Genomic DNA, 21,648 nt, shown 5'->3' with positions numbered 1-21,648 from the left:
TCACCGACTCGATGGACATGAGTTTGAATGAACTCTGGGAGTTAGTGATGGACAGGGAGGCCTGGCGTGCTGCGATTCATGGGGTCACAAAGAGTCGGACACAACTGAGCGACTGAACTGAACTGAACTGATATATGTGTGCGAGAGAGATCGATCTTAGGTTCACTTTTCTGTTGTTTATTTTCTGTTTTTTAATCTTAACTAATATAACACTGATTGGATTTCTGTAGTTTTATGCAGAAGTACTGATAGCTAGGGGGGAAGTTCCTCCTTTTTCGTTCTTCAGGATTACTTAACTGTCCTTGGCCTCTTGTTTTTTCAAATGAACTTCAGGATCAACTTCTCAAGTTTCACAAAAAACCCTTTGATATTGGGATTTCAGTGTACTAACATTAATTTGAGAATTACTATCTTCATACATTGAGTCTTACCATCCATGAAAATGGGATATTGTTCCTTTCATTTAGGTCTTCTCTTATGCTCTTTAATACAGGTTTTCAATGTTCATTTTCTCTATAAAGCTCTGATAATATTTTCTTTAGATTTGTTTAGTTTTTGTTACTGTTATAAATAGGGTCATTTTTTAAATTAAAATTTTAAATTGGTTTATGGTATATAGCAATATTAATCTTTAATAACATTGTCAACATTGTATGATAGATTCATGTCTGTTGAAATCTATTCTGTGGCCTAGTGCACAGCCAATTTTATAACTCTTCGTGTGTTCTTGAAAAGATTTTCTCTTTAACTCTGTGCAAGGTTTTGCATTTGTCTAGTAGGTCAAGCTGGAGAAGGCAATGGCACCCCACTCCAGTACTCTTGCCTGGAAAATCCCATGGATGGAGGAGCCTGGTAGGCTGCAGTCCATGGGGTTGCTAAGAGTCGGACACGACTGAGTGACTTCCCTTTTACTTTTCACTTTAATGCATTGGAGAAGGAAATGGCAACCCACTCCAGTGTTCTTGCCTACCCACTCCAGTGTTCTTGCCTGGATATCCCAGGGACGGGGGAGCCTGATGGGCTGCCATCTCTGGGGTTGCACAGAGTCGGACACGACTGAAGTGACTTAGCAGTAGCAGTAACTTTTTTATTCCTAGTAATGTTTTGCCTTAAAGTATATTTTTTTCTGATGTTAATAGAGTTTTGCCAGTTTCCTGTTGGTTTATGGTATGAATAACATAGCAGTTAAGGATGTGTTTAGCAGCAACTAGTTTCTTAAGCAAATGTTAGGGAGTTGTTTGTTCTCAAATAACAAAATCAGAGGGAGATGTGGGTCCAGCAACAGCTGGTCCTTCCTTTTGCCTTTCACAGTGTGGCAACAGAAGTCATCATCTTGCTTGCTTCCCCCTGTAAGGGTTTGCAGGATGGGAGGCAGGGCGTGGGTGCAGGGGAGGGAGCAGATAATGGGAACAAGCTTTGTGGTAAGTGTTGCGTACGGTATAATACCTGGGTTAGAATCTATAAAATCTGTGTCCTGTGTTTGTAAGTGGTTTGCTATTTATACAGATTTTATGAAAGTTCTTTACTTACAAGACAGAATCTTTCTACAGTGCGAGTGACGGTTGCCTTTACCAACTGAAGTCACCTTCACAAAATGCTTACGGTCCTCCCTTTAGAGCCAGAGGCAGTGAAACGCTCAAGTCTCAGCATACCAAATGTCACAGTGACTAGTAAAGCACAATACACTCAAATCTCAAAGCATTAATGCAGACTGTATTTATCCTTGGCTCTCAGCATGTTGAGTTTTGTCTTGAGGAATAATTAGTATGTATATCTTCACAAGAAAATGCCATCATTTTTTTATAGTTTTCAGAAAACTGCTTAAATTTCAGTATTTTCTAGGAAATTTAACATCACTCTGTACCATTTGCTGGGGCATTGTCGAAGCCATCAGGTATCCCTTCTTACCTAGCAAATGTACTTCAGACTCCCCCTTCCTTTAACCCTTCCTCTGGAACTTTCAGTGCATCTGATTTCACCTCTAATCTTGTCCCAAACCATTAGGACAGGTCTATGGAACACAAACAGTCCTGTGGTTTTGCATTATAGCCTCCAACACCTACAAAGCAAGTTATTCTATTTCTGTTTTGTCCTTCAAATATGGTTAACCATATTTAGACAGTTTTACTGCTTCCCAGAGAACCACCAGAACAATATATTTATATACCTAATGTTTGATTTGTGTTAAAGGTTAACAGAGCATTTACTTACCTTATTCCATTCAGCCCTCCTTAGCCCAAGAATTAAAGAATTTCTGCCCCATAGATAAGAATGGAGCCTTCAGGGCTCAAACTATAATAAGAATGTAATTATGTCAGTGAAAGCAGGAGACTCTTTTAAAACATTAGAATAGTGTTATTTTGAATTATTAGGTTAAAGTGCAGTGCTAAGATAAATATTTATTGAATGACCACACTGTTAGTTGGGCATTTTCATTTAGACACTAAAACTGCTAATCCAATTTTGAATGCCCTTTTGTCATTAATCCTTGTCCTACACAATATTGTTAAACAGAAACCAGGTGTCTTTTCACTGCAGGACATAGAAAGTGTTTCTTGTATGAGATTAAGCATTGACTTTTTCATTTAAGTGCATGTGTGAATGTGTTTTACATTAGTCACCTAATAAATTTCGTGCATTGCTTAATCATTGGATTCAAATATATGCATAAGAACTCTTGAGAAGGAAAAGTGTTTAGAAACTCTTATTAAGTATTCTGTTTCCACTGTTTTTACAGATTTTTTTCTATGTGATTTCTTTTTACATTTGACTGAAATTATTCTCACTGTGCTCAGGCCCAATTTTCCCTCTCCTATCAAAAAGAGCCTTCTCTAACTAGTTTACCTTTACAACTTCTCATTTGAAGACCCACTTTTCTTTATTCTCCACACAATAATCCTAATTTTCTTTTTGTTCCTTACATTTTTCCATTCCTTAGTTATTTCGTTGGTCCTCTGAGCCATAAAACTCCATCTTAAACTTGAATTTCTTTAAACTATTTTAATTATGTTATCATGTCTGTTTATAAATTTGAATTAATGAAGTCAAATTTAGGTTTCATTGTGTTTTAAGTGTTCTAAAATAATATTTCAGCCATGGAAACAAAGAAGTCTTTTCCTGCCGAGGAATAAAATTAGCAGTGGATTGGTTTTTGGAAAGAGGCCACAAGGACATCACCGTCTTTGTTCCTGCTTGGAGGAAAGAGCAGTCCCGGCCTGATGCGCTTATTACAGGTGAGCCCGTGAGCTTCCGAGCACACCTGAGCCAGCGTCTCACTGAATAATCCGTGCGTCTGCCACAGTTTACTCAGTCCCTTGGTGGGACATTATTTTCTAGTTTAAAAATTATCTGGTTATGTAAACTAAACAGTAATTCTTGCTACTTAAGCCATTTTTTTTTTTTTACTTTGCAACTTTTTACTTCAAATTTTGTAAAAATTCTGACCTTTAGAGACGTGCTAGGAGTCAGGAGGCCTAGATTCAAATTCATGGCACTTTGAGCAGCACACTGACCCTTCTGGGCTCCAGTTTTCTCATCTGCTGTATGAAACTAGGCAATAATCAAAAGACCCTGATGCTGGGAAAGATTGAAGGCAGGAAGAGAAGGGGACAACGGAGGATGAGATGGTTGGATGGCATCACCGACTCAATGGACATGAGCTTGAACTCCAGGAGATAGTGAAGGATAGGGAAATCCAGCATGCTGCAGTCCATGGGGTCACAAAGAGTCGGACATAACTTAGCGACTAAATAACAACAGTGACTACAGATCAAAAAAGACCCTAGGGTCATCCTGTCTGGTGTCAAGTAGAGGAAATGATTCAATCCCAATAAAATATCCATGTTTTGCATTATCTTGTAATTTTTAAATGTATGAGTTTCAGGCAGAGGTGTCCCCTGTAACTGTTAATTATTGCTGCTCAACATTTTGCTCCAGTCAGTGGTTCTCAAATAGCATTCAACCCTTCCTGCCCCTTTCTGCACCTAACATTAACAAAACTGAGGAACCCGTGTGAAGGAAGCTACGCTCTTCAAATAAAAAACCAATGGAGTGACCACCCACCGTGTACTCCAAGGGAAGTTTAAGACTTTATTTTTCTCTATAATTATTAAATTAGAATAAGAACCCGTAGACAAGTTATGATGGAGCCCATAGTCATGGAATCGGACCCTAGCGTATATAAACTGTGAGTTCCCTGGTGGCTCAGAGGATAACGCATCTGCCTGCCATGTGGGAGACCCGGGTTCAATCCCTAGGTTGGGAAGATCCTCTGGAGAAGGAAATGGCAACCCACTCCAGTATTCTTGCCTGGAGAATCCCATGGACAGAGGAGCCTGGCGGGCTACAATTCACGGGGTCGCAAAGAGTCGGACACGACTGAGCAAGTTCACTTTCACTTTCACTATATAAACTGTAAAGTGGGAAGGGTGGGCATAATTCAGTCAGCAGTCCCAAGACACTGGATAACTCTTTGGAAAAAATATGCATATTTAGATCTTTATCTTACACCATATAACAATAAATTGCAGATGGTTGAAGAATTAATTGTCAAAAATCTCCATCAGAGATGATAAATAGTCTTTGAATGGCTAGGTAAGACCTTTCTAAATTTAAAAGTTTTAGAAGAAATTATGACAGGAAAGATAGATTTAATTGGATCAAACTTCTGTATTTCAGAAAATTTTCTGGAAAATAAGCAAGAAAAATACAACAAATAAACAAAGAATCCACATCCATAACATAAAAAGAACTCTTACACATTGATGCAAACAGTGCACATTGATAAAAACAGTATATTTGGAAGAATGCAAATGCCAAATAAGAGGGGAAAATTGTTCAACCTCATTAGTAAATAAAGAAAAGCAAATTTAAGTGACTTTTTTTTTAAACCCATCAAATTAGCAGAGATTAAAAACTTGATAATACTCAGTGCCTGGAGGGAGTTACTTGTACACTGCTATGGAAACATAGATGTTACAACCTTTCTGGAAAAGTTTGGTCTTAAAACGTTAATACTTGAATCTACTAGTCCCCCTTCTAGGAATAATGCCCCAGAAAATAAACAAAGGTACAGGGAAAAATTTTTGACCACAAAGACATCCAGTGCAATATTACTTATAATAGAAAAAAAAAATGGAAATAAACCATACATTAATTATAAAAATGGCTTAGTAAATAAATATATATCTATATGATAGAATATGTAGTATTAGAATATCTGGGCAGAATTTTTAATGATCTCAGGGAATGCTCTTTTACTTTAAGGCAGGTTTTGTTATTTTATGGGTGTGTGACATATATTTACATACATAATACACACATATAGAAGGAAAAAATACATAGAAAATGATTAGAAGGAAATATGCCAAAATATTAACAGTATTTGCCTCTGGGTCATTTCTTATGAAGTCTTGTTTTCTCCCTGCTTCTTAGTACTTTTTCTTTCCCAATTTTTGACAGGAAACTATAATGCATTAATAATCAGGGGGAAGATAAACTGAAAAAGAAAAAGCAGTATTTAAACATATAAATGAAAGCTTCTTGAGTGTGAAAGGAATATGAGATCCAAAAGAAGGGAAAGTGGTAATACTCAGTGTGAGATGTGGCTGAGTTTAATCTTTCAGATACTAGCACATCAGGTCTCTGGAGCTCATCAGTATGCAATTTACTTTGTGAAATGTGTACCACTATTGTCAGAGGCTCTTAGGTGTTTTCTCCTCCAGGTAATAATTCTCTTGACTAAAACCATCAACAAGGTAATAACTAGTAAGTTGAATTGTCCAGTCTTTTTTCACGATACCAAAAAAAGAAACTTGATAAGAAATATTTATGCCAGGTTGAATGACTCACAAGCTGGAATAAAGATTTCCAGGGGAAATATCAACAACTTCAGATATGCACATGATACCACTCTAATGACAGAAAGCAAAGAGGAACTGAAGAGCCTCTTGATGAAGGTGAAAGAGAAGAGTGGAAAAACCTGGCTTAAAACTCAGCATTCAGAAAACGAAGATCATGGCATCCAGTCCTATCACTTCATGGCAAATAGATGGGGAAAAAGTGGAAACAGTGACAGACTTTATTTTCTTGGGCTCCAAAATCACTACAGTGGTAACTGCAGCCATGACATTAAAAGATGCTTGCTCCTTAGAAGAAAAGCTATGACAAACCTGGACAGCGTATTAAAAAGCAGAGACATCACTTGGCCAACAAAGGTCCATGTAGTCAAAGCTATAGTTTTTCCAGTAGTCATGTACAGGTGTGAGAGTTGGAACATAAAGAAGGCTGAGTGCTGAGGAACTGATGCTTTCAAATTGTGGTGCTAGAGAAGATGACTGAGAGTCCCTTAGACAGCAAGGAGATCAAATTAGTCAATCCTAAAGGAAATCAACCCTGAATGTGCATTGGAATGATTGATGCTGCAGCTCCAATACTTTGGCCACCTATTGCAAAGAGCCAACTCATTGGAAAAGACCCTGATGGTGGGAAAGATTGAGGGGAGGGGGAGAAGAGGGGGACAGAGGATGAGATAGTTGAATGGCATCACTGACTCAATGGACATGATTTTGAGCAAACTCTGGGAGAAAGTGAAGGAGAGGGAAGCCTGGCATGCTGCAGTCCATGTGGTCACAAAGAATCGGACAGGACTTAGTGGCTGAAACAACAGCAAGAAATATTGTAAAGTTTTCAGATACAGATTCAAGCTTGCTCTTTAGCTGGGCTTCCACTGATTGAACAGATATTAAACAAATGAGCACAAGACTGTTATCAAGTACTGTGCTAGGAACTAGAGATTCAATTAACTTACCAGCTAGACTGAATTCATATTTATTTAAGTAAGGACTATTTATCCTAATTAATTATCACTAATTATCTTCCTAATTAGTGTCCTTTTAACCTTCTTTGGCTGGTAAAGAAATTCAAATTAAGCAAGATGGTGATGACTTTTAGGCAACCATCCTACTCCTCCAGTCACTTCCAGGATCCAGGCACATCGTACATGAGTAAACCCTCCCACAGATAAAGGGCCATGGATTATGCATGAACAGGGCATAAACTGGACAGTGAATAAACTGGAAGACCTCAGAATACACTTCTTTAACTAGCTTCTGTATTCCTTTCACAGTCATTTATTGAGTATTCTTATCTGAGTCCTGATGATGGGTACACTGATAAATGAGATGTCAAGGGGCATCTCAAAATGTTTGTAGGGGGCACACACAATAACTATAACATGGCAAATCCTGTGGCTGAGACTGGGCTTTTTATTTTGTTTTGGTTTTCTATCATTTTCAAAAGAGATCAAAAATTACATGCATCTATTAAGGATTAGATCTGATAGACAAGAGTGCCTGATGAACTATGGATGGAGATTCATGACATTGTATAGGAGACAGGGAGCAAGACCATCCCCGAGAAAAAGAAATGCAGAAAAGCAAAATGGCTGTCTGAGGAGGGCTTACAAATAGTTGTGAAAAGAAGAGAAGCAAAAAGCAAAGGAGAAAAGGAAAGATACACCCACCTGAATGCAGAGTTCCAAAGAATAGCAAGGAGAGATAAGAAAGCCTTCTTCAGTGATCAGTGCTAAGAAATAGAGGAAAAGTATAGAATGGGAAAGACTAGATATCTCTTCAAGAAAATTAGAGATACCAAGGGGACATTTCATGCAAAGATGGGCTCGATAAAGGACAGAAATGGTAGGAACCTAAGAGAAGCAGAAGATATTAAGAAGAGGTGGCAAGAATACACAGAAGAACTGCACAAGAAAGATCTTCACAATCCAGATCATCACAATGGTATGATCACTGACCTAGAGCCAGACATCCTGGAATGTGAAGTCAAGTAGGGCTTGGGAAGCATAACTATGAACAAAGCTAGTGGAGGTGATGGCATTCCAGTTGAGCTATTTCAAATCCTGAAAGATGATCCTGTGAAAGTGCTGCACTCAATATGCCAGCAAATTTGGAAAACTCAGTAGTGGCCACAGGACTGGAAAAGGTCAATTTTCATTCCAATCCCAAAGAAAGGCAATGCCAAAGAATGCTCAAACTACCACACAATTGCACTCATCTCGCAGGCTAGTAATGCTTAAAATTCTCCAAGCCAGGCTTCAATAATACGTGAACCGTGAACTTCCAGATGTTCAAGCTGAATATTTAGAAAGCAGAGGAAACAGAGATCAAATTGCCAACATCTGCTGGATCATCGAAAAAGCAAGAGAGTTCCAGAAAAACATCTATTTCTGCTTTATTGACTTTGCCAAAGCCTTTGACTGTGTGGATCACAATAAACTGTGGAAAATTCTGAAACAAATGCGAATACCAGACCACCTGACCTGCCTCTTGAGAAACCTATATGCAAGTCAAGAAGCCACAGTTAGAACAGGACATGGAACAACAGACTGGTTCCAAATAGGAAAAGGAGTATGTCAAGGCTGTATATTGTCACCCTGCTTATTTAATTTACATGCAGAGTACATCATGAGAAACGCTCGGCTAGAAGAAGCACAAGCTGGAATCAAGATTGCCAGGAGAAACATCAATAACCTCAGATATTCAGATGACACCACCCTTATGGCAAAAATGAAGAAGAACTAAAGAGCCTCTTGATGAAAGTGAAACAGGAGAGTGAAAAACCTGGCTTAAAACCCAACATTCAGAAAACTAAGATCATGGCATCTGGTCCCATCACTTCAGGCAAATAGATGGTGGAAACAGTGCCCAAAATCACCGCAGATGGTGATTGCAGCCATGAAATTAAAAGACGCTTACTCCTTGGAAGGAAAGTTATGACCAACCTAGCTAGATAGCATATTAAAAAAGAGAGACATTATTTTACTAACAAAGGTCCATCTAATCAAAGCTCTGGTTTTTCCAGTAGTCATGTGTGGATGTGAGAGTTGGACTATAAAGAAAGCTGAGTGCTGAAGAATTGAAGCTTTTGAACGGTGGTGTTGAAGAAGACTCTTGAGAGTCCCTTGGACTGCAAGGAGATCCAACCAGTCCATCCATCCTAAAGGAGATCAGTCCTGAATGTTCATTGGAAAGACTGATGTTGAAGCTGAAACTCCAATACTTTAGTCACCTGATGCAAAGAACTGACTCACTGGAAAAGACCCTGATGCTGGGAAAGACTGAAGGCAGGAGGAGAAGGGGACGACAGAGGATGAGATGGTAGGATAGCATCACTGACTCAATGGACATGAGTTTGAGTAGGCTCCAAGAGTTGGTGATGGACAGGGAGGCCTGGCGTGCTGCATTCCATAGGGTGGCAAAGAGTCAGATACTACTGAGTGACTGAACTGAACTGAACTGATTAGTTGAAAGACACAGTGTTTAGTGAGAGCTTTCTGAACACTGTGCTAGGTGCTTTCACACCTGATAACTCATTGATTCCTCACAGCCTATAAACAGCATTTGAGAACATAAAGAAGCAGGCTCAGTAAGACTACAGTTGCTAGATAGAGTGGCAGAACCTGAGATTTATCCATGAGTTCTGAACTCTGAACACTCATACTTCTACTTCTCTGCTACTTTTCTAAACCAAAGTTCTGGTCCTGAAGTCATTTTGTCTCATGACAAAACTCATTTTGACATCATGAAATCTACATGCCAAGTTGACCCATGTCACCTCTCCATCCCCTATACTCTGCTCATACTTCCGTTGTGGCAGTTACAAACCCAGCTTGCCCAGTCTACATGCTTGCCCAGCCCAATAACTGAGGCCTCCTTGAGGAGAGAATGTTCATTTTGGACATTATTGACAGCACAGCACATACCATAGAGTAGGCATGTAGTGATTATCCACTTAAAAGAGAAATTTTTCAGAAATCAGTAACTCCAGTTAGTAAGCACTGAGGAGAAGTGGGCCTTTTTTAAAAAAATATTATGACGTCTGTCAGCTCCTACCCAGCACTTTGTGCTAGAACTTAACAATGGTGGGAAGTCTGGGATTGAAAGAGCTAAAGTATGAAGAAGGCATGGTGAGGAGACAGTTTTATCATTAGTCAAAATATGAGCTCTGCTACCTTTAAAAAAACAAAAACAAAAAAACCCAAAACACTAACAAGTCAGTAGAGTTAGAAAGTGCTGAAAGTGTGTGCCAACCAAAGAGAAAATGAGCATTCCCCTACCTGTCCATTTTTAATCAATGGCTGTTTTCCCCACGTAATCACTTCTAATTTCTTGCTCAGTCCAGCCCCACAAGACAGCTGGTCTTTGTTAGTACCTGTCTCAACAGGAAAGGACACAGAACACAGAATGGCCTTGTCCAGAACAGCACTTGTGACTTCACCGCCTCCTTGCTCTTTGAAACTTTTGAAGACCCTTCCCTTTGCTAGCTCGACGTCTTTACTTCTCAAACTCTGCCACCATCATCACATCCACTAGTTAGAAAAACAGCACCACAAAATAAACATGGGGGAAAGAATCTGTTGCTCAGACGTAAACCCACCACAACTGCTTTGTTAGGACAGTGTCGTGCTAGGGGCGTGTGAGAAGCTAGTTCACTGTGTAGAGCTGGTGGCTCCAGCTGTCAAAGAAAAGCTTTATGTGATGAAAATCAGACTTTGTTCAGTCATGTTTCAGTTTTATGCTTTTTTTTTTTTAAGATTTAAACTTTTCATGTTTTTTAGGTTTGCTTTGTTTGGCTTTTTTTAAACCTTTTTTTAATTGAAAATCCTGAAGGAAAACTGTTACTGGGAGCTACAAATTTGCTCCATCTACAAACTATAAATCATAATCCCTAATTAAATGGGTGCATGCATCCAGTTCATGTTATAAAAACTGACTTTGTATGAAAGTTGTGAGATGTGTTTTGCATGTTTTTATTACTGAAAATCCTACCCTGATTATTCTTGCAGATCAAGAAATCCTACGTAAATTAGAGAAGGAAAAAATCCTGGTGTTCACGCCTTCGCGACGAGTGCAGGGGAGGCGAGTGGTATGCTATGATGACAGGTTCATCGTGAAACTGGCCTTTGAGTCGGATGGTATAATTGTGTCCAATGATAACTACAGGGATTTGGCAAATGAGAAACCAGAATGGAAAAAGTTCATAGATGAGCGATTATTAATGTACTCATTTGTCAATGACAAGTAAGTAAAACCACTTACAGTAACACTGCTTCCCTGCAAATCTAAGTATCCCTGGCAGCAGGCTATAGGCTTGTCTTTTTGCCACTGACCAGACGTAAGACAGTTTCTTGCAACTATTGATGTCCCCACTCATCCTCAGTGGGAGTCAGAAAATGGCAGAGTCCTGCCTCAGGAGGCCCTGTGTGAGATGCAGGCTGCCCTGAGTGACTGACATGTGGAGGCTGGCCACCTTCAGAGGATGCAAATGTGGAACACACTGACCACCAGAACACTGCCTTTCAAAATCTACTTTAGAGCATTGAGAGCTTATTTAAATATATGATTTTTAAAAAATATTGTAGCAATGTAAAACTATTCATGATTAAATTGATAATGGACATGTGATATGCACAAAGATGTCAGGTCAACTGTATTTACCAATATGTGGGAAAAGCTCACCTGTTGATAATCAAAAATGAAAATTAAATCTACAAAGTATATTTTTCACCCATTTAATTCACAAAATTAAAAAACATATTTTTGTATATGCCTTATGCTGTTATCACTGGAGAAGGAAATGGCACCCCACTCCAGTACTCTTGCCTGGAAAATCCCATGGATGGAAGAGCCTGGTAGGCTGCAGTCCATAGGGTCGCAAAGAGTCGGACGTGACTGAGCAACTTCACTTCACTTCACTATGCTATCTATTAAAGACATAATGAAACTGATAAATTTGGGTATAGTTTAGCAGAAGTCTTAAAAATACCCTCTCAAAGCAATGGTCTCATTTCTTGGAATATATAATGAGGGAAAAAGGAAGATCAAAAATGTTCACTTCTGTATATTTATAATTGCAAAAATTCAAAGACAACTAAAGATACAATACAGAAATCAGTTAATTGCGGTACATCTCCTAGTGGAATATTATTCAGCTATTCAGAAACATGGGGAAATATTTGTTAAAAAGCAAAGTATAAAATTGCATTTGTGCTTGTAAAGTGCTGTGTACATAGAGGAAAATAACTAAAATGCAACACATAATGGAAAATAATTGTATTAAGATTGTAGGATTGAGTGTCTTCCATTTTTAATCTTTTAATATTACCATATTATGTGTATAATAGTAAACATCATAGTTGCTCAATGGTATTACTCAGGCATGTTAACAACCCCTTAGGAGTTGACACATTATTCACATTTTACAGGTAAACATGTGGTTTATTTCATGTTCAGTAACATAACTAGTAATAGAAATCCTCAGTCACCTCTTGACAGTATTCATGCCATGAATTCTTGCTTAGATTGGACAGTCGATCTAAGATAATAAGTTTATTTCCTTAAGATCTTTTCTATGTCAGCTAAGAAGTAACCTTGTTATAGTGGGAAGAGAATGAATGTGGAGTTAGACAAATTGAATCTTGGTTATACCATGTGAACTGAGATAAAAATACTTAGTTCATCTAAGCCTAAGTTAGAAAAGTGTAATCACCTGTGAAATGGAACTAATTCTTCAAGGGATTATTGCTGGGATGAGATGCAGCGATGTGTGCAGGGCATCTGACACATGCTAGGGGTCTGGGTCGTTTCAGTCTGCCTGATCCTCTCTCCCACCTCTCCCTTCTGTCCTTCAGCAGCTTCTCCTGGCTCCCACCTGCCTCATATTGCTTCGCGAGATTAATGTTCTTAAAGCCTGTTGTAAAATGCCATTGTGATCGTTTTCTTAAGTCCTTACAAAATCCCGTGAGAAAAGGAAGAATTAATTAGAACATACTAGGCCCAAAACTTGTTTGAATTAAATGCAAGTTCAGCTTGAAACATTTTAATTTTGTTTTCATTAAGAAAACTTTTTGTACTGATTTTTTTTATCCTATAAATGTTGAATCAAAATATTTGGATTAAAATCTCAAAATAAATACCTTAGGGTGAATATTCTTTACACTCTGTCTTTAGAACTAAATTGTCAACCTTCTACTTTAGATATAATTTTGTATTATGTCCATGACAGGTTCATGCCTCCAGATGACCCTCTTGGCAGACATGGCCCAAGCCTGGATAATTTTCTAAGGAAGAAACCTATTGTTCCTGAACACAAAAAGCAGCCTTGTCCATATGGTAACTTTCTTTATAGTATCTAATAAATGCCTTTAAGTAGCTCAAATGGTAAAGAATCTGCCTGCAATGCAGGAGACCGGGTTCAATCCCCACGTCAGAAAGATCTCCCAGAGAAGGGAATGGCCACCCACTCCAGTATTCTTGCCTGGAGAATGCCATGGACAAAGGAGCCTAGTGGGCTACAGTCTGTGGGGTCACAAAGAGTCGGACACACTGAGCGACTACACTTTCAGTTTTTTTCACTTTAAAGCACAATATTAAACATTTGTTATTAAAAATAAACAAAATTTTTGGATGGCATATAGTATGCGGTTCTTTTGAATGTAATTAAATTAAAAAAATAATAATTGTTTTTACCTAGTTGGGTTCAGTGTATATTCATTTCCCCTGAATTAAAGCACTGTTCTAAAAACTCAGATAAATTCTACATGAAGTTAGTTTCCAGGTAGATAAAAACTTGGAGTTCTTCCATCTAGCTGCATATCAGATTAGAGTGGCTTTATCACATCACAGCAGCACATTTTGCTCTGCAAAACAAAATGTCCTACCTGACTGCAGAGTTGTACTGGAAGAGGAGAGGCGGGTAGGAGTTGAGGACGTGAAAGGAATTATTACTCAGTCAGCTGACTTTCTTATTGCTCTTGATAGCACTGACATGGGAAGACTGAAAGGTGGCATTTCTCAGAAGCAGGGAGCAGAGTGGCCTTGAGCACAGCTCCCATTCCTGCGCTTGCTTCTTTCTTAAAAGTGCCACACTGAGTGTTTAGGATCTGGCGGAATGCTCCTTTGCCTAATTGATTTTACTCTTCATAGGAAAGAAGTGTACCTATGGACACAAGTGCAAATATTATCATCCGGAAAGGGGCAGTCAGCCTCAGCGGTCAGTGGCTGATGAGCTGCGTGCCATGTCCAGAAACACAGCGGTCAAAACTGCGAATGAAGGAGGACTGGTGAAGAGCAACAGCGTCCCCTGCAACACTAAGGGCGACAGCACTTCTGATGTCAAGCGAGGTGCTCCAAAGAGGCAATCAGACCCAAGCATAAGGACTCAAGTCTACCAGGACTTAGAGGAAAAGCTTCCCACCAAAAACAAACTGGAAACCAGGTCTGTACCTTCCTTAGTTAGTATACCGGCTACTTCTACCGCCAAACCCCAAAGCACTACATCTTTAAGCAATGGCCTTCCATCTGGAGTTCACTTCCCACCTCAGGATCAAAGACCACAGGGGCAATATCCTCCGATGATGATGGCAACCAAAAATCATGGAACGCCAATGCCTTATGAACAGTATCCAAAATGTGACTCGCCCGTCGACATTGGATATTACTCCATGTTGAATGCGTATTCAAATCTGAGCATCTCAGGCCCACGGAGCCCTGAAAGGCGTTTCTCGTTAGACACAGATTACAGGATCAGCTCTGTCGCCTCTGACTGCAGCAGTGAAGGGAGCCTGAGCTGCGGGAGCAGTGACTCGTACGTGGGGTACAACGACCGCCCCTACGTCAGCTCCCCCGACCCGCAGCTGGAAGAGAACCTCAAGTGTCCGCACATGCACCCTCACGGCCGCCTTAACTCCCAGCCCTTCCTGCAGAGTTTCCACGACCCCTTAACCAGAGTGCAGAGTTACAGTCACGAAGAACCAAAGTACCATCACAAGCCTCCGCTCCCGCACCTAGCCGTGCGCCTGCAGCACCCGGCCGTGGGCGCGCGGTCCAGCTGTCCCGGCGACTACCCGTCCCCGCCCGGCTCGGCACACGCCAAGGCGCCGCACCTCGGGCGCTCCCTGGTGGCCACAAGGATAGACAGCATCTCCGACTCGCGGCTCTACGACGGCTCTCCGTCCAGGCCGCGGAAGCCCCACGCCCGCCAGGAAGGGCTGGGCGGCTGGGACCGGCAGAGCTACGGGCTGGACGCGTACGGCTATCGGCAGACATACTCCCTGCCCGATAACCCCACGCAGCCGTGCTACGAGCAGTTCACCTTCCAGAGCCTCCCCGAGCAGCCCGAGCCCACCTGGCGTGTCCCATACTGCGGCGCGCCGCCTCCGGACCCCCCCAGGTACCAGGACAGCCGAGAAAAGGTCTTCGTCAACCTGTGCAACATCTTCCCGCCGGACCTGGTGAGACTTGTCATGAAGAGGAACCCTCACATGACAGACGCCCAGCAGCTGGCTGCAGCCATTCTAGTGGAGAAATCACAGCTGGGCTATTGAAAGATGATGCATCTTTGTGGTGTTTAGTAGTTTTTTTTTGTTCAGCTTAAACGCTGAGGGAGGTTTGCTACAATAGCACATGTGATCTCCTTCTCAGCAAGGAGGTTATATAGTATCCATTTTTGTGAAATACTGTATCATGGAATCTGTATGTATAGCCCCACATAGTGGAAGTATCACGGATTGCTTTACATTCAAACATTTTTTTTTTAAACATTTCCTTTTTAAAGCTATATATCCTTGGCTGGAAATTTTTCCAGTTTATTAGATGTATCTGTGATCTTTGATATTAATCTTTGGTGCATCAGGGGTTTATATGCAGCACTTTTTATCTTTGTTTCATGTTTTATTAACTTGGTGTTTGTCTATCACTTGCAAGCAATTACAATACCTTCAGAATGTTGAACATTGGACTAGACCTAGCAGACTGTTTTTTCAAGCCAAGCTTAATTGGGATCTTTTACAGCTTTTTAAGTTATTTTTATTTGGGGAAAGTGGGCTTCTTTGTGCTATAATCATTATTTATAGAAACAAAGATATACTACAGCACTGACTTTATATTTTAAACAAAATGTAAGTTACAAGTTTATGTTGAAATGGGTAACAGTATATATTAGAATGATTTACAATATGGCACTTTTCATTGTTCTATTTTCGTTTGGATTTTTTGTGTTAAGTAATTAGTTAATTTAATATGGTTGACTTAAAGGAAAGCAGATGCAATCAATGGAAAAACTCGTTTCCATTTTTTATATATAAAAAAGGCAAAAGCCGTTAACTGTTACAGTATAGAGCTTTGTTATCCAGCTATGATGTGCTTCTAGACAGTAGAAATGGAATTGAATTCCTAGACTTCCATTAACTTGTATTTTTTAATGTGTTTGTTTGTCTTTTTGTTTGGGGGCACAACAATACTGGATAAAATAACCCTTTTGCAGTACTTGCCTGTTTTTAATGAATCTAATTATTCTCAATGCAACTTTTATATTTAATATACTCTTTAGCTGTCCTGCTATTTATCAAGGCTGGCCTGAGGTGGTTTTATGTGTTGAGGATATGCAACATTTGTTGATACTGCACTATAGAAATGGTGATGGAGGAGTTGTAAATGGTAACTTAAAATTTTTGTAAGATACTGTATATTTTCCATTTTCCTGAAGGTAATTTTTTTGGGGGGCCTGTCATATTATTAAGGCCAGATTCTTGCCACAAATAGTGTAGTTTTAGATACAGACTGAAGTCTGTTCTTGTATTAGTAAGGGATATTTCTGGTTTCAAAGTCATGGGTTTTGCTGAGTGTGGATTCGTTTCTGTTGTTGGTTAGAAGAGAGATGTTGCAATCCGTGGCAGATAGTTGTGTGACTGACATGAGGACTTCACTGTTGCCTCCAGTTTTTGAATTTTGCTTAGTTTAACAGACTCATTCTGAGCTGTTTCTGGAGTCTGCCTAGATGCCATGGTTATCCTGATTATTCTACATGCTACAGTTTGAAGTAAAGCCCTGAAAAACCAGAAAGTACCTTTTACTGTTGATACAAATTGTATCTTTTTAACTATAAGAACTATTTTGATTTGTAGATCTAGTTAAAACACAAATGTGTAACTCCGATTAGACTTTTGGGCAACATTTTATCCCTTATTTAAATACAAATTTTTAAAGTAAAATCGAAGTCTAGAATAGGGTAGAAAATAAAAGTAACAATTTAGGTAAATAAAAGTGTCTGTCTTATAGTTTTATATATTAAAATATATTAAATGAATTTATTGGCATTTTCTTTCTCCTAAAACTTACCTAGCGTGAACTTAAAATAAAGGTAAAATGCTGCCTGAAAATAACGTCCAAGCACCTTTGACTAGTACAACATTTTCACTACTCGTGTGACACTGTGTGTCACATGAAGTAGGATTTGGGTTACAGTAAATGCTTCTAAAAGGCATTGTGCATATTGACATATCCAATAATCTGAACCGTGTTCAGCAAACCTAATTCAGGAAAGTGGGGTTCAAGTCGCTGCTGCCGCCTGCGAGGTGAGGTGCCCCTCGCTGCGCCTGCAGAGGATATGGGCGCTGCCGCACACCCCTGCCGCAGCGCCCTCTGAGCGACCTGCTCACTTGTGAAATCGTTCTCCTGATTTTCTCGGTCACTCTCTGTAAACAAGTTTAATGTAGACGTTAACCCAGTGCCAAAAGTAGGGTTACAAATGTGGAGTACCTTTCATTTCAGTCTTCTAAGCTTGCTTTTTTTTTTTTAAAGTATGAAATCATTTTTAAATTGTACATGTAGGTTTTGCTTCCATTTTCTTAAGTTTTAGCATTTGAATTGTTTGAAGATTTTGCCAAACTTTATTACTTTTCTTAAATGAGCTCTTAGATGAAATGTATAGCACACCCTTTAATTTGACCTCCTAATGTCTGTAGCTAACCATCTGTCATTGCTTCCTGGATTTTAGACTATGGCAAAACAGTGGAGCTTGCCCCTGCCTGTCCTGACGTGACTAGCTCTGAGTAGCCACACTGAAATCCTTCAGTGTAATTGACTGCAAGTTAAGAAGTAGCAGTTTTCTTATGTCGAGGCAATCTGTACTCCTCTCCATTTTTTGGAAGCACTGATGTTGCTTTTGGAGCTTAAGAATGAGATACAGCAATTTGGCTGACTTGAGATACAGCAATTTCTTAATTATCTAAAGCAATAAGTAAAAGGATCCATCATTAAATTCAGAGCTCATCTCAGAACTTCATTTTAGCCAAAACTTTCACTTTAATCATATCTTCAGACTCACTAACAAATAACCGGAGAGAGGTATATTAGTAAGTAATGAAACTGCCAGTGGTGGTCAGCTGACAGAAGAGGAGGGATTCAGACTGGAATATTCTGCCCTGAGTAATTGACAGTTGACTGGACTTTACACAGTAACTAGCCGGTTTGTTGTCTCTGTGTCTTACTACAGAGGGAATTGTACTCAACTGGCCAAATTCTGGCCCTTAGTATTTCCTCCTTTCTTGCATGCGATACCTAAGTTTTCAGTCTCCTTTATATGATCCCTGTATCCTGATAGAGTGTGTCACTGACCTAAACATTTGAAAGAAATGTACACCAGTATAAAATATTTGATACTGGTAGAAACTTGAACTTTGTGTTTTTATGAAAATTCATTTATGAGAATATGTAATATAACTAAAAAGAGTGTTTTATATATATATATATATATATACATACACGCATACACATTTGTTAAGAAGTATTAAAAATGTAAGAATGTTACTCTTTTGATGGCTAACTTTTCCTTAATTGAACCGTTTCTTTGAGTTGTGGACGACCAAGTCTGGAGTCTGGATGACCAATGATAAGATTTAGAACCACTTGAATGGAAAGCAACTCTTTACTGGCTTTATTCCTGATATTTTTAAAGAATTATTTTAATAATTTTAATAGAATGTGTAATTTTAAAACACACAAAAAACTTAAAGTAGTATTGCTTATACAGATAATTATTTAACATGTCTTTTATGGATGTATCTATATGTATATAGACAGTAATATATTTATAAAATAAATATACTTTATGTTGTAGTTGTTGTAATAGATGGGAGGATGGATGGCTCTGGATATGTCTGTGTGTGTTTTGAAAACTCGAGCTGTTTTTCCCCTGACTTAATGGCAGTTACCCTAAGGGATATTTGCTTTTCATTATTCTTCTTGCTACTCAGCTTCCTTATTCAAGATAAATAGGATGTACAGTTTCCTGGCCATTCTTTTAGATGTGGCTCATCCATTTTATTATCATCCAGCTCCTGGAGAATTTCTGAGTGACCTAAAATCAAACAGATTATGGCTGGAGAGATCAGTTGTGTTCCAAATATGTTAAACACAGAAATTCAGCTAGTATGTTGAGTTTCCTTGTTACACACCGAGAAAGCAGAGTGTCAATAACAGTAGAGAAGTAAATGCATTATTTTATATTGGTCTGGGAAACCCTGCAGGGCAAGGGTTGACAAACTTTTTCTGTAAAGGATAGGATAGTAAATAATCCAGGCTTTGAGGATCATATGGTCTCTGTAAACCATTCCCCTCATCCCTTAAAGTGAAAGAAGCAGCCGCAGAAAATACATACATGAATGGGCATGGCTGTATGTCAGTTATATGCTCACAGAAAGGGGCTGCAGGCCAGATTTGGCCCAGGGGCCAGAGTTTGCTGATTCCTACCCTAGAGGGAGAAAAACAGGCATATTAAGCAGCAAATACTGATACACATTAAGAAATCATACTTATATTTCAGTTGGCATTCAAAGAAAATCCACTATTGATGACCTTAAAAAGATTTCTCAGATAGTCACATATTAAAAGCATCTTAATTCACTTATGTTTTCTGCCTGGTCACACCCATTATTTAGTAGAGATAATTTCTTGTTAACCATCCAAAAAAAGAATTCTGTAAAAAGATGTTTTAATAAATATTGGAATTTTTTCATGAACTTTATACTGATAAATGGGAATCCTTACCTACCTTTTGGTTTTTTAAGGGCCTCATGGACCAAAAATTCTGTTGTATTTTGAAAATTAGCATATAATTAGCCATAAAATATTTTAAAGACTGCATTTATCAGTTACATTTTTCTGCTGGTTTTTGATTTCTAAAAAATGACAGATTGGCCCTTCTTTAAAAATGGTTTTAAAGAAGATCAATATATTTTAAGTTTACATGCTGTAAACTTTATTCTGTAAAATTAAAAATTGTGACTAGTATAATTGTGAGTGCACTTGTTGTATTGTGAATCTCTTTATAAGAAACAAAATGTATACCTGCTTTCTCTATCCAAACCTCTAGTATAGATTTAAGACACCTTAGGACTGTCCTCAGTGAAATACTCTTAACAGGATCATGTATGGTTTTAAATTCATTGGAGTACACCACTGAGCGTGTTCATTCACAGCGCTTTGTAAATGATGTTAACATCATAAAATCACATCTGTTGGAACCGTAGTTTTGAATATTGTCATCCACTTAAGTTGCTATAGTTTCTTTTAAGATTGGAATATAACTCTAGTTTTAACGGGTGTTTACGGTTTTAAATGTTTGGTTTTTTTTTTTTTTTTCCTTAATGCCCTCTGTTAACCTGCTTTTTGCTTCTGTTACAATAACACTTTGTTATGTTGGGAGTGGCTTTTTCCCTAAAGCTCTTAGTCTTTCAGATTGAAAAACAGTTTAAGGTTTTGATCACTTGACAATTGGGCAGTAAAAAAAGAAATTCTGTGCGTGTTTCAGTTCAGTTTTATAGATAGTGTAAAATTTCATTTTTTAAACCATATACCGAATTTGCCAATTTTCTGTCTAGATATTTCAGATGAATAACAAATTGTTCATTTAAAGCTTTTGACCCCATTCTTGAAGCAACTTGTGCCTCAAGGGAAGATAACATTGAAGAACAATGGTTTGTTTTTATAAAGAATGTGTTTTAAATATGAAGACTTTCTTCATTTGGGGGAAATTATAAACATCTCATCTAATACAGAACACCCGTCAACGTGCACACTTCCACAAACATGCGGACATGGCATTGCCAGTGAACCCAGTTACGGACTTTATCTTTTCCTTCTAGGTTTTATCCTCCCAAATCAGAGTCGTTTGCTGAGAGTAGAAATTCCAATTTGATCCTTCAAACTTATAAGAAAACAAGGCGAAGAATATGTTTAGAATAACCATCTGATGAATTCATGTGATTCTGTTTATTCTATGTCTGTTCTGTGTGTTTGTGTAATAGGATTTTTACAGCTCCAAAAAAGCAGTATTTTAGACCTACCGGAAATCCATATCAAAACAGCTATGTGATTCTGCCTCTGAGAAAAAAATATATATATATTAAAAAACTCAGTTTTCTTATGGTGGTCTGTTTTTGTTTCTTGAAGAAACTGACATGCAGCAGCACGGAAGCCCTCTAATGACAAGCATCCTCCCCTCGCCCCATGGCCCGCCCGCCTGCCTGCAGCACCTAGGACAGACACGTCCTCTGTAGCGTCAGCACACATTCAGTGTCAGTGTGTGTTAGAGCTGTGATTAATTCCTGTGACGATCAGAATTAAATGCCAAAGACAACTAGTCCTACCTTATGGTTCTAATAATGTCCCATCATTGATTAACTCAGGCTGTTTGTGGCTTTGCCTTGAGGCTTCTTTATCACCTCTTGTAAATCTTTGTTGTAAAGGTCTTTCTGCATCTCTCCTTGCATGAATCAAGTTTAGTATCTTACTA

At 38.8% G+C, this 21,648-nt stretch overlaps 1 protein-coding gene across 5 annotated transcripts in view; it reads left to right on the top strand.

Moving 5' to 3' along the window:
* ZC3H12C (zinc finger CCCH-type containing 12C) overlaps positions 1-21,270 on the top strand; it is a 71,921-nt gene extending 50,651 nt beyond the window's left edge. For all 5 annotated transcript variants that reach the window (XM_070384250.1, XM_070384252.1, XM_070384254.1 and 2 more), the window contains 4 exons: positions 3,094-3,233; positions 10,862-11,096; positions 13,081-13,187; positions 14,001-21,270. In XM_070384250.1, coding sequence (XP_070240351.1) covers positions 3,094-3,233; positions 10,862-11,096; positions 13,081-13,187; positions 14,001-15,400 — 1,882 coding nt within the window. In that variant the 3' untranslated portion in view covers positions 15,401-21,270. The remainder of the gene's footprint in view (positions 1-3,093; positions 3,234-10,861; positions 11,097-13,080; positions 13,188-14,000) is intronic.
* The last annotated feature ends 378 nt before the right edge of the window (positions 21,271-21,648 follow it).

Source organism: Bos mutus, chromosome 15, assembly GCF_027580195.1.
Source record: "Bos mutus isolate GX-2022 chromosome 15, NWIPB_WYAK_1.1, whole genome shotgun sequence".
In the NCBI taxonomy this organism is placed as follows: domain Eukaryota; kingdom Metazoa; phylum Chordata; class Mammalia; order Artiodactyla; family Bovidae; genus Bos; species Bos mutus.
The sequence above is the reverse complement of the archived record's forward strand: the minus strand, read 5'-3'. Positions and strand labels throughout refer to the sequence as shown.